Source organism: Coregonus clupeaformis, chromosome 4 (genome assembly GCF_020615455.1).
Source record: "Coregonus clupeaformis isolate EN_2021a chromosome 4, ASM2061545v1, whole genome shotgun sequence".
Taxonomy (NCBI): domain Eukaryota; kingdom Metazoa; phylum Chordata; class Actinopteri; order Salmoniformes; family Salmonidae; genus Coregonus; species Coregonus clupeaformis.
Genome location: NC_059195.1, coordinates 5576494 through 5589831, shown reverse-complemented (window position 1 = coordinate 5589831; position 13338 = coordinate 5576494). Strand labels below are relative to the sequence as shown.

The 13338-nt window shown below is 43.2% G+C and overlaps 2 protein-coding genes across 8 annotated transcripts; one reads left to right on the top strand and one right to left on the bottom strand.

The window, feature by feature from the left end:
• Positions 1-640: 640 nt before the first annotated feature.
• Positions 641-5348, bottom strand: ftcdnl1 (formiminotransferase cyclodeaminase N-terminal like 1). Of its 6 annotated transcripts, none has more exons than XM_041862891.1 (6): positions 5268-5348; positions 4507-4625; positions 4264-4359; positions 3810-3965; positions 1893-2081; positions 641-1591 (listed from the first exon to the last, which is right to left on the bottom strand). In XM_041862891.1, the coding sequence occupies exons 2-6, from the start codon at positions 4619-4621 to the stop codon at positions 1152-1154; spliced, it is 996 nt and encodes a 331-aa protein (XP_041718825.1). In that variant the 5' UTR covers positions 4622-4625; positions 5268-5348; the 3' UTR covers positions 641-1151. The 6 variants fall into 6 exon arrangements, with proteins under 6 accessions (XP_041718825.1, XP_041718793.1, XP_041718809.1 ...); XM_041862859.2 differs by having other exon boundaries at positions 4507-4643; positions 5192-5331; XM_041862875.2 differs by having other exon boundaries at positions 5192-5331.
• Positions 5349-6962: 1614 nt separating this feature from the next.
• Positions 6963-10999, top strand: c4h2orf69 (chromosome 4 C2orf69 homolog). 2 transcript variants are annotated; one of them, XM_041862837.2, is made up of 3 exons: positions 6963-8040; positions 10081-10310; positions 10459-10999. In XM_041862837.2, the coding sequence occupies exons 1-3, from the start codon at positions 7702-7704 to the stop codon at positions 10934-10936; spliced, it is 1047 nt and encodes a 348-aa protein (XP_041718771.1). In that variant the 5' UTR covers positions 6963-7701; the 3' UTR covers positions 10937-10999. The 2 variants fall into 2 exon arrangements, with proteins under 2 accessions (XP_041718771.1, XP_041718780.1); XM_041862846.2 differs by having other exon boundaries at positions 6964-7595.
• The last annotated feature ends 2339 nt before the right edge of the window (positions 11000-13338 follow it).

Genomic DNA, 13338 nt, shown 5'->3' with positions numbered 1-13338 from the left:
ACACGTGTGCCCAAAATATGAGAGAAATAATATTTTTGTGCGTATGGAACATTTCTGCAATCTTTTATTTCAGCTCATGAAACATGGGACCAACACTTTACGTTGTGTTTATATTTTTGTTCAGTATAGATGAATTGAATTGGCATACATATTGTAATTAGTTGAATGTATAGTGAAAGAGCATGCAAAAACTATTCCCCAAAATAGTGTGCTGGACATTAGAATATATTATGTAGAATGGCTTAAGCACCACCCCTAAATGTAACCCTGTCATTGACCACTTTGGGAGTGAGCCATTTCCATCAACCTGGTAATATTAAATCCAATCACAAAAGGCAATAACATAAACAGACAAATGTCTATGCGTTTTGACACATCTCTGCGAAGGACTATACCATGCCAAACAGTGTGCTCGTTTGTTTGTCTGAAGGTGGCCAGAACTTTCCTGGCAGACACTAGACCACGTCTTACAACGCGAGCTGTGTACACACCTTGGTCTACACAGTTATTTTTTTTACTCTCATTGAGTCCAATGTTAATGGTAGTTTTAGAGTTTTGAACATGAGAATGTTACAGAATGCACCTTTAATATATTTCATTATTCTTTTTTGTACAATTATAAACAATTATACGAAAATAGTAAAGTTATAGTAAAGTCATCATGTTTATTCTTTACAGATTAGTAGAAGTCAAATAAAGAAGGATTAACCTGTTAATAGAGCAATAAATTGCAACATTTTGCAGCACTTTCGGTGTTATTCTGACTTGAGATATGCACGCTTATCAAAGAAATTTGCGCACGTCTCCCATTGACATCGTTGAATGATTTACAAAAAAGTAAAAAGGTAATTTGGCCATTTTGAGTCTTGATAAGTACTTATATTAAGACAATCACAGTTAAGGTCTATGGCGTTGATGTTTTCAACCATGATCACCACACTAAATAAGATGCTCTGTACAATATCCTTGTTCAGATGTGCTACATCAAATCCAGAGCCCACAGATTCAAAACTGTTGTGTAATAGTCGTGCATTTGTGCAATTCATACGCTGTAAACCTTGCTGATAACAGCTTGCATGTCCTTTTACATTATTCGTTCAATCAACCTGAATAATACAAAACGTTGAGGTTTTGTAGTAAAGTTTGGAAGGTTACATGTGTACCCTGCTCCGTTCTTTCCAGAACTCGGCAATGCCCAATGACAAAGCTCTCTCTGCCAGGACTCTGCACTCACGGGGCGTGAACCCCACCAGTGCCGTGCCCTTAGTGGCCACCCCCTGCCGTCCTGCCAGCTCTGCCACCCTGGCTGTGATAAGAGATGCCGGGGCATGGCAGTATAGCTGCCCACCAATACTGAAGGTGGGCCATGGCTCTTCCCTCTCCCCAACCTGGCTAGGAGGGTTCCCCTTTATGCTCTCCACATTGCAGGCTATCTCCACGGCACCCTCATGTGGCAGGGCCAGCACTTGCACCCCTGGTAGGCCCCCAGGAGTAGACTCCCTAATCGCCATGGCGACGCTGCGCCCCAGAGCCAGGTCCTGGGTGTCGATGGTGACGTTGCAGTTCATGACGTAGGGACTAGCTCCGATACCTGCATGGCAAAGGTGAGGTCAAAGGTCAGAAGATTAAACAAAAAGTCACAAGATGGTGTGAACAAAAGGGTACTGAGATGCAGTTATTTTCAAATGTGCCCAATTAGTGGTTACTGGGTACCCTCTCTCTGTGCTATGCTTCATGAGAGTGTAATGTGGGGGCACTGAGGGCTTGTCATCAGAATGAAACATGCAAATCTAACCTAACCCTATGTTTTAAAAATCACCTTGCATTTCATCCCATGATATCTCAGTATTTGCGTGCACAGGACATCCGCTAAGCCCTAAGCGGGTGCTAACCTGTGAGGCCATATCGTTTCTGTGGCAGGGGCCCCATGTCTGGTCGGCTGGCTCCTGTGTCTGGATTCTTCCTGAACCAGCCCATCTCCTTGCGTCTCTGCGCCAGGCCTCGGTGCTGGGGTAAGTCCGCCCAGCCAAAGAAGAAAGCACTGGTGCCACTGACCCGTTCAGTCAGCCCAGCAGCCACCGCTGGACAGGGTGAGAGGATGGGTTAACACATACCTTACATACAGTGCCTTCAGAAAGTATTCACACCCCTTGACTTTTTCCACATGTTGTGTTACAGCCTGAATTTAAAATGGATTGGACACACAATACCTCATAATGTCAAAGTGGAATTATGTTTTTATAAATTAATTAAAAATGAAAAGCTGAAATGTCTTGAGTCAATAGGTATTCAACCCCTAAAAATAAAATAAAATAAAAATAATAAAATAAAATAAAGTATTCAACCCCTTTGTTATGGCAAGCCTAAATAAGTTCAGGAGTAAACATTTGCTTAATAAGTCACATAATAAGTTGCATGTACAATAACAGTGTTTAACATGATTTTTGAATGAGTGCCTCATCTCTGTACCTCACACATACAATTATCTGTAAGGTCCCTCAGTCAAGCAGTGAATTTCAATCACAGATTCAACATCAAAGACCAGGGAGGTTTTCCAATGCATCGCAAAGAAGGGCAACCATTGGTAGATGGGTAAAAAAAAAAGCAGACATTTAATATCCCTTTGAGCATGGTGAAGTTATTAATTACACTCTGGATGGTGTATCAGTACACCCAGTCACTACAAAGATACAGGCGTCCTTCCTAACTCAGTTGCCGGAGAGGAAGGAAACTGCTTAGGGATTTCACCATGAGGCCAATGGTGACTTTAAAACAGTTACAGAGTTTAATGGCTGTGATATGAGAAAATTGAGGATGGATCAACAACATTGTAGTTAATCCACAATACTAATGTATTTGACAGAGTGAATAGAAGGAAACCTGTACAGAATCAAAAATATTCCAAAACATGCATCCTGTTTGCAACAAGGCACTAAGTTATTTGGCATATCTTGTTGCTTGCTAGCTACTCTGTTGACAGTTTGACAAGAATATGTGGTAGCCAATTAGCTTGTTAATTGTTTACAAACAAATTAGTGAATGTGCTAGAAACTAAACAGCCATCTTAGCTAGCTAATTGACTGCAGTAGCTAGCCAAAAATGACTTGTTTTAAAAGTTGGATAATTTGATCCTTTGAGGCTTTAAAGGTGTTCTTACACTATGATTTTGAACATTCAAAGCAACTGGGAAACATCCATGGCAGGCATTGTTGTCACTTTATCTTGCTACATAGCTTCTGAGTGATAGGAAGCAGGAGCACCACCACCAATCAGCCTACACCACTGCTCACACACCCGCCGTTACTATGACAACTAGCGTAGACATGTCAGCAAATGACTGCTGTCTCACACACAAATCCGATTTGGTCACTTGTAAATTGCTGTTTGGGAAGTCAATATTCCAAAACAAACTGATTTGAGCATTAAGGCCTGCAGTGTGAACAAGGCGAGACTTACAGCTGTAATTGCTGCTAAAGGTGCTCCTACAAAGTATTGACTCAGGGGTGTGAATACTTATGTAAATGAGATATTTCTGTATTTAATTTTCAATAAATTCGCAAAAATATGTTTTCACTTTCTCATTATCGGGTATTGTGTGTAAATGGGTGAGAAAAAACATATTGAATCAATTTTGAATTCAGGCTGTAACACAACAAAATGTGGAATAAGTCAAGAGGCATGAATACTTTCTGAAGGCTCTGTACATACACAATGCACATGTATACAGCATACAGCATAATGACTGAGAAGAGAGAAAGAGGGGGCCAAATCCTTAAAGTGTACACACATGCATACAGGCACACACACACCTCTAGCTTCCTTGGCACAGTCCCCCAGTCCCACCTCCTCTCCCAGAGGGTAGAGGGGCACCAGGTCCACAGCGCCCATTGTTGGGTGGCCCCCTGCATAGGCACTCATGTCAATCAGCCCACAGGCCTGCTCACATGCAGACAGCACTGCCTCCCCTACAACAGAAAAACATTGACAACGCCTTCTATTATTGGAATGACACAAGTGAAATCAGGGTTCAGTTATTGGTTAAATTAGGGTGCTTAGTTCCTGGTCTGCTTGAAAAATGTTTAAGCAGCCATGTTCAGGGGTTACCACTGCCCCTCATAAGAGTAAAAGATTGTTGGAGGATAATGAAGACCGTTGCAAAGTACTTGTCATATTTATTGTAACATTGTGATCCTGAACAAAGCCTGTAGGAAATGTCCCTTAGTATAGTTGTTGTTTTTCCCCAATAAAAGGACAGAGACTCACTGATGCAGTCAATACTGGCCACGATGGTGATGACAGAGCGGTTGTAGTCTTGGTCATTAAAGATGTTGAGCACTGTTGTCCCTTCTCGCCGTCCGCCTGACAAGATGCATACAATGGGAAAGATGCATAAATCCATGAAGAAACCATCCTATTTTGTTAAATACTAACTATTGTTCACTCATATCACTATGTTACTACTGTATAAGCAGTGAACAATGTAACATTTTTACAGGGGTAACTCACCATTACTGTCAAATACAGCTGCCCTGGCCACTGTTTCCACCAATTCCTTCCTGCGGGCTTCTGAGACATTGAGGAGGCAGGCGACCAGACGCTGGCCCATGGCACTATGAGCCATCCCCCTGAAGGAACCCATGTCACTGAACTTTAGGTAGGCTGAATTTGCAGTGGTCCATTTCACCAGGTACAATTGTAGCTAAGCACCATTTATTTGACAACTGTACTGTATTTCCTTGGGTCTCTACTATATTCTGATGCTTGAAAAGTGTTCACTTTGGGATAACCTGTCTTACTCCATTTAAATACAATTTAATGGAGAAATTTAACATTTTCATCCCAAAAATGTCAATATGTCTACAACATTCTGTAGCAAACTGCAGCTCAGTGATCAGAAAGTAGGGGATATCTCGCCATCATAACATAAACAACATAGCAAACATAAACATGGAGTACAATTATTATTATTATTTTGTTGAAAAAATTACAAACGTATTCGTCTCAAAGGAATATCCCACTTGAAACTTTGAATGTTGTCATCAACCGATATGCTAAAAGTCCAAACATGGTCAATGCAGTTACACAAGACGAGAAAGCAAGCACAGTTCATAAATGCATTAATGAACATATAAAACATGACATGCTAAACATCTCTCGTGTGCGGGGTTGATATGTAGACATTATGTCATACTTGCGTTCTAATAACCACGAAAATTGACAACGCTTTCAGTCGATCACGTGTCTAGTGTAAAGCGAAAAATGTACACCATTTGCAAAATCATACAAAGGTAAAACTTCTTGTTCTTCTTCTTCTTCTTCTTCTTCAGTGGGGTTTATCGGCGGTTGGCATCCAACGTTATGGTGCATTACCGCCGCCTACTGTACTGGAGTGTGGGCCAGAGACAGGGAGAAACTAAATCCTACCTGCCAGCCCCGTTGCTCTTAAAAAAAGATAACAAAATATTTGAGACTACATCTAATGACGTTCTACTCAATAAACTAATTTCCTGTATCCCCTTCTCCCTCATACTAGATCTCATCATCTCTCTTTCCCCCTGATACTGCCCACACTGTAGGAATACATGCTCCACGGTCTCTGTTTCCTGACAATAATCACACTTTCCTGTTGGATGCTTTCCCATCACATGTCTTATTCAACTGGCTGTGTCCCACCCTTAATCTTGTAAAAATAGCCTCCTCTCTTCTGTCCCTTCCTGCCGTCCTCCTCTCTCCATCTCTGCACCATCACTGTATATATCAGTCTTTTTGCCTCTGCCTTGCTAATTGTGGTCCTCTGTAGCTCAATTAATAGAGCATGGAACTTGTAACGCCAGGGTAGTGGGTTCGATCCCCGGGACCACCCATATGTAAAAATGTATGTACACATGACTGTAAGTCGCTTTGGATAAAAGCGTCTGCTAAATGGTATATTATTATTATTGAAACTTCAACATCCCCTAAAGATAAAAACCAAAGAACGTACAGTATATGAAGAACGCCTCCTCAGAAGTAGGTATGTGCACAAACTCGATTCGACCTTGCACTCCTAAGCGACGCATAAAAAAATTTAAAAAAATAATAATACTTTGGCAAAGCCTCAAGTCTGTAAAAGTTAGTGCACTGTGTTTGGGAACAGAAGAATGTGTTGAGATCAGATGTTTAATCGATGAGAATGGGCGGCAGGTAGCTTAGTGGTTAAGAGCATTGTGCCAGTAATCGAAAGGTCGCTGGTTCTAATCCCCGAGCCGACTAGGTGAAAAATCTGTCGATGTGCCCTTGAGCAAGGCACTTAACCCTAATTGCTCCTGTAAATCGCTGTCGATAAGAGCGTCTGCTAAATGACTAAAATGTAAATGTATGATAGACAGAAACTGCTTATCCAATAGAAATCAGTCACTAGTTACCAAAGTCATAAACACCGCCCATTTCTACAATTATCTGCTTAAAATTGGATTTAAAACCTAACCTTAAATTAATACCAAAAAGCTAATTTTTGATCACATTAATTTTTACAATATAGACAATTTTGACTTCGTGGCTGTGGTAACTAGTGGAAACCATAGAAATCCCCGATCACACTTGTAAGCAATGTAATGGCGACGTTGGCTAGCTAAGCTCATGCACAAAAACACGTCATCGGGGGCTAATGGTCGTTTCGCGCCAAACTGCGCATGTGCAGGCCGTCAACTCAAAGGCACTCCTTCGATATACAAGTTTTTGATGAAAACGTGTCAGTTTGTCACTTTCACGAGGTTTGAGTAATAACATGTTCAAGTATTTAAGACATTGGCTCGAATCTAAGTTGTGCCTTTAGATTTCGAGAAAATTAACAACTAAGGAAGATTTTTTCACTTCTCTCATTGACTTCTCAAACCGCAAACCCCGGCCTGGTCTGCTTCGCAAGCGTTCCCGGAAGTCTCTTGTGACGTTGTACCTCTGGGTTTAGAAACTCCGTGGTAAACTCAACCTTCAACCACAGAGGCAACATCGCGAAAGCATGCGAAACAGACCAGGCCAGGGTTTGGGGTTTCAGAAGTCAATTAGAGAAGTGACAAATTCTTCCTTAGTTGTTCATTTTCTCGAAATCTAAAAGCACAACCTAGAGTCGAGTCGCCAACCTCATGAAAGTGACAAACTGACACGTTGTCATTTCCATCAAAAACAACTTTTTGAAGGACTGCCTTTGATTTGACGGTCTGCACATGCGCAGTTCGGCGCGAGACGACAGTTTAGACCCGATTACGTGTTTCTGCGCATGAGCTTAGCTAGCCAAAGTCACCATGACATCGCCTACTACAAGCGTGATCGGGGATTTCTATTGGAGAAGCAGCTTCTGCCCATCTTCATACTGTACTGTCTTTGCTTCAATTTAAGAACTATAAAAATATGTGAACATGCGCAATTCGTATTTTGCTTACGGGAACTGGATGAGGCCGGGCTGGTTCTCGTGCTGACGTCCTTTGTAAACAGCGACACGTGGAGGACCACAATGCAAAGACAACAACAGTACCGCATTAACATCACCCAGGTTGACAAAATTATCACCGTCCAGGATAAACAACGATGTTTTTGAGGAGGATATACAACGAAATAAGGTAGAAAGTTGTTTGACTATTTTGTCGGTATTGCATCGTTTTGCACGTTCATTGTCTATGATGGCGTATGTCAGTCTCGGATGCTGTATGTTAAAGTTAGCTGGCTATGCATTTGCGTCTAGACTACAGTAATCCGGTTTTAGCCCACATGATAACCGCTCGTGGAGTTGCAACTGGCTTTCGTTGTGCAGCCAAAGCAATGAGCGCTGCAGCAGGTTCATCGTACTTCCAGGCTCCAGAACTTTGTCTGCCTGGAGTCCAGGAAACACGCCCTGGGTGCCCGCCGCGAGTGCGGAGACTGGTCGACATACCGGGATGCGAACCGGACCGAGTCAACGACTTGCTTCTACTCAGTACTTCGGAGTCACAGGGACAGTGCGGTTCAGCCATCGAGGCCTCCGAAGAACGCAGTGCACATGTTGTGTTTTTCCCTGGAGACATACAGGTGAGGTGTGGGCGTTGTCAGGCAGGACATTTGAATATCACTTATTTCGCCATCAAAGGAACATTTTAAGCTATTTGTCATTACATGATGCAGCTTGGTAACGTTATACACTTATTCCAATTGATGCCAAGCATTCGGTTAAAGGGCCGTTGCGTAGCTAGCCTATAATCCTGTTAGCTAAATTGGTTACAGTTATGGTTGTTTACATTTCAAGTGGAGTGTCGAATTCACATAATCATGCCCACAAATAATTAAATTCATTCCAAGAGTCCCAACAGGCTAGCCTACTTCAATGTTATTATTCCAAGGGTGTCTTAGTATTTCCGAGGGCTTTTTTGTATTCTTGGGATTTTATTTTTATTTTTTTTTATTTCACCTTTATTTAACCAGGTAAACCAGTTGAGAACAAGTTCTCATTTACAACTGCGACCTGGCCAAGATAAAGCATAGCAGTGCGATAAAAACAACAACACAGAGTTACATATGGGGTAAAACAAAACAAAAATCAAAAAAATACAACAGAAATACAATTAATATACAGTGTGCAAATTTAGCAAGTTATGGAGGTAAGGCAATAAAATAGGCTATAGTGCAAAATAATTACAATTTAGTATTAACACTGGAATGATGTGCAAGAGATGATGTGCAAATAGAGATACTGGGGGTACAGATGAGCAAAATAAATAACAATATAGGGATGAGGTAGTTGGGCGGGCTAATTTCAGATGGGCTGTGTACAGGTGCAGTGATCGGTAAGGTGCTCTGACAACTGATGCCTAAAGTTAGTGAGGGAGATAAGCGTCTCCAGCTTCAGAGATTTTTGCAGTTTGTTCCAGTCATTGGCAGCAGAGAACTGGAAGGAATTGCGGCCAAAGGAGGTGTTGGCTTTGGGGATGACCAGTGAGATGTACCCGCTGGAGCGCAGACTACGGGTGGGTGTTGCTATGGTGACCAATGAGCTAAGATAAGGCGGGGATTTGCCTAGCAGTGATTTATAGATGGCCTGGAGCCAGTGGGTTTGGCGACGAATATGTAGTGAGGACCAGCCAACAAGAGCGTACAGGTCACAGTGGTGGGTATTATATGGGGCTTTGGAGACAAAACGGATGGCACTGTGATAGACAACATCCAATTTGCTGAGTAGAGTGTTGGAGGCTATTTTGTAAATGACATCGCCGAAGTCAAGGATCGGTAGGATAGTCAGTTTTACAAGGGCATGTTTGGCAGCATGAGTGAAGGAGGCTTTGTTGCGAAATAGGAAACCGATTCTAGATTTAACTTTGGATTGGAGATTCTTAATGTGAGTCTGGAAGGAGAGTTTACAGTCTAACCAGACACCTAGATATTTGTAGTTGTCCACGTACTCTAGGTCAGACCCGTCTAGAGTAGTGATTCTAGTCGGGTGGGCGGGTGCAAGCAGCGTTCGGTTGAAGAGCATGCATTTTGTTGTTGGGATGTTGTTGGGATGTTGTTGTTGGGATGTTGCGAGTGGGATGCTCATCGATTGTTAATGAATGTGTTCATTGTATGCAACCCCTCAACCTGGTCACATAGGGACCACTCTTTCACCAGATGTGTGGAACACCATTGGGAGGAGGATAGTTGAAAAACTGGTGAAGTAAGCTAGGTCTTCTACCCAAGGACCAAAGAAAGAGGTCAGACTTGAGCCTTGGTGGAAGGGGTAGCCTATTTTCAGTCAGAATTAGTTTATGGTCATTGTTAGGCAAACTGCATGACAGGTCTTGTCTGCCAATTGATGCGGTTGTAATCGAGTTGCCATGATGCACAAAAACATGAACCCTTCTTAAACTGCTCTAAGCCAGGTGACTCACCCCATCTTTCTCTCTCTCTCCATCCTCGGCCCCTCTCTTCTGTCTATCTCCCCCACTCTCACCCCCATCTGTCTATTTCCCTTTTCACTGACCCCCTCTGTCCACCTCTCCTTTTCCCCCACCTCTCTCACCTCCACACAACCCACTCCTCCCATCTATATCCTACACCCCTGTTCCTCTGTCCATCTCCTCCCTCTCTCATCCCTAGAACTTCCAGCAGGAGATGTCGCTCCAGCCGGAGGGGGCGCAGTGGCTGTCCTGGAGCCTGGAGAACGTCGCCCTCACCCTGGGTCGTCGCTTCCCTGACCGCCACGTGTGGGTGATCCGAGCCTCCCGCATGTACCTGCACAAGTTCAGCTGCTACCACAACTTTGTGGAGAGCAACCTGTTTGGAGCGCCCGAGCACTCACCTGACTACGGAGCATTTCGCCACCTCAGGTGTTCCATCTCGTAATGTTTTATTCTAGCACTGTGATTGTCGCTAACACTCACTACCAACCTATGTTATTTTTATGCTGTTCTCTCAACTTACTGTAAATTACTTTAGATAATCTGCCAAATGACTGAATTGTAACTGTGATTGTAGGGCACTGCTGAGCAACGGCATGGAGCAAGCTGGCTTGCCTAACCCCCTCCCGCTTCAAGGGTGCGGCGACAAAGTCACCCCTGGTTTCTCCTTGGCCGTGGTGGGCTTCAGCAAAGGCTGCGTGGTGCTCAACCAGATGGTGTACGAGCTTGCGAGGGCGCGGGCTGACCCGGAGCTGGGGCCATTTGTGGAGCGCCTCTCAGACATGTACTGGCTGGACGGCGGCCACCCGGGAGGCAGCGAGACCTGGGTGACTGACAAGCGGGCGCTGGGGGAACTGGCAGCCAGCGGGGTTGCGGTCCACGCCCACGTGACACCGTACGAGGTACGTGACCCCATGCGGGCCTGGGTGGGCCGCGAGCATGGGTGCTTTGTCAAGAAACTTGAGGACCTAGGCGCCCGACTCAGCCAGAAGCTGCACTTTGAGGATGAGCCCGCATCCATCGAGAACCACTTCCGGATCATCCAGGATTTCTGAGGTGTTCGTTCATTCCTGACTGTCTATTGGCATGCAAAGTAAAAAAAAACTGGCAAAGCTTGATTCACGCTTATGATTTGAACTGCAAAATTCTGGTTTAATGCAAGGGGCTAAAGCTAGTTGAGTCTCATTTCATCCCTTTCAGTTCTTCCTTTCGTGCAGAAGTCAATCTCACTGTCCCCATCTTCCTGGACCTCATATTTCATGATCTATGATATCTTTAATAGCCAAGAATGCAGATTCCGATTGGAATGCTTTGCCCTTATCTAGACACCCCTCAGTCATTTCTCCTAGGAATTTATTTCCTTACTACTACAGATTGGCCTACATCATAGACAAAGTTTGCATATTGTACTTAAATAAGGGATATTTTTTATGTGAAAATCTGAAAGAATGCAACTTTAAAGACTGACATTAAGTATGTAGGACAAAATCAAACCTTTGATAAAAAAATGCCAAAGCATCTTTTGGCTGAAAGTGAGCAGAGGTTATTTGCAGTGTCTCACGCTGTTGCTCTGATGTCTGTAATCTCGTAAAGTCTTATGATATAATAGACACTATTGAATGTTAAAGTACGATGAACCTCATTGAGATACTCTTGAATTTCTGTCCTCAACCTCCCCTTTAAAAAGAGATTCTCCGGTACTTTTGTATACTTTTTAGCCAGTAGTTCTGAAAGTAGCACTCACGAGCCAGAAGTGGTGCCTAAAATTGCGTACTACGTCACATACTGTATGTGCAGATATGTGCACCACTTCATTGCTCTCTCTCGCTCTGCTGTGTGCATCTTGCGAGCTGTCACTCAAATGGCGAGGGGCTGAAGCTCATTGGCTAGAACTCCAATTGCTAGGGGGCTGGCCCACGTGTGGGGAAAATGGCACCACACAACTTCCAGTAAACAGTCGCTTTCAAACTAGGGATTTCGTGTCTAGTTTAGAAACAGTAATTCTGCTCATAGATTATGCATGTATGAACTACACTGAAACATCCAGGCCAAAGCGGGAGGTTTAAAAAAATACTTACTAGTCGCCAAAGTTCCAGAGCATGTCTTTAAGATTGAGGGTCAGACCTGTCAATTGTCAGATTATCTAAGCTTGATTGTAACCTTTGCCTTTTTGTGAAATACTAAACATTGATCGTAATCTAAAAGTAGATTTGATCTGACCCCACTGTCCATGTCCGATGTGGTTGAGTAAGTTTTATTTTCTTGCAATATTTCAGTGGCAACAGTTGACTATTCCTCAAGTGCACCAGGTCCTTCCATTGAACATTTTCTTGATGTCAAGTGACATACTGTGGTGACTTGGAGTGGGCCTTTCTCTCTCACCAAGGAACACTTGGTGGTGTTTGTGCGGAACAACTACATTTCCTGATATTGTTTGAATGTCCTGTAACTTCTTGTAAATTGACTTATGTTCAGTGATGGACTTTGAGTTGGAGGTTAGCTTAAATTAATCTTGCAGGCTGTTGTTCAGCATGCATAATGCATTCTAATAGACTAGAGGGATTTCTCTTGGTAAGCTTAGAGCTGCTTTTGCACTACCATTCTGGATTTCTGGTGATGATTGTTGTTTCAATGTCTACTCAAATGCAATGAATGTACTTTCTACTTCATAGCCATTCCATTTTTAAAAATGCTGTTGTTTTTAAGACATGTTATTCCATAGCTGTTCTTGTATGATTTGTTCATTTAGAAAAAATCTTAACTCTTAAAAGAAACCATACTGTTGGAATGTGTGTATAGTGGTTCTTTCGCAGTCATAAAAAGCACATTTTATATTTGTGAATGCTTGAATACACATAGCTGCATGCATGTCTGGCACACAGCAATCATGATGAAAAGAGCATTTTAAGGTACACTACATGACCAAAAGTATGTGGACACCTGCTCATCGAACATCTCATTCCAAAAACATGGGCATTAAAATGGAGTTGGTCCCCCCTTTGCTGCTATAACAGCTTCCACTCTTCTGGGAAGGCTTTCCACTACATGTTGGAACATTGCTGCGGGCCATTCAGCCACAAGAGCATTATTGAGGTCGGGCAGGGCTCACTAATGCGAGGTGTTCGTTGGGGTTAAGATCAGGGCTCTGTGCAGGCCAGTCAAGTTCTTCCACACCAATCTCGACAAATCATTTCTGCATGGACCTCGCTTTGTGCACGGGGGCATTGCCATGCTGAAACAGGAAAGGGCCTGCCACAAAAGTTGGAAGCACAGAATCATCTAGAATGTCATTGCATGTAGCATTAAGATTTCCCTTCACTGGAACTAAGGGACCTAGCCCGAACCATGAAAAACAACCCCAGACCATTATTCCTCCTTCACCAAACTTTACAGTTGGCACTATGCATTCGGGCATGTAGCGTTCTCCTGGCATCCGCCAAACCCAGATTTGTCCGTC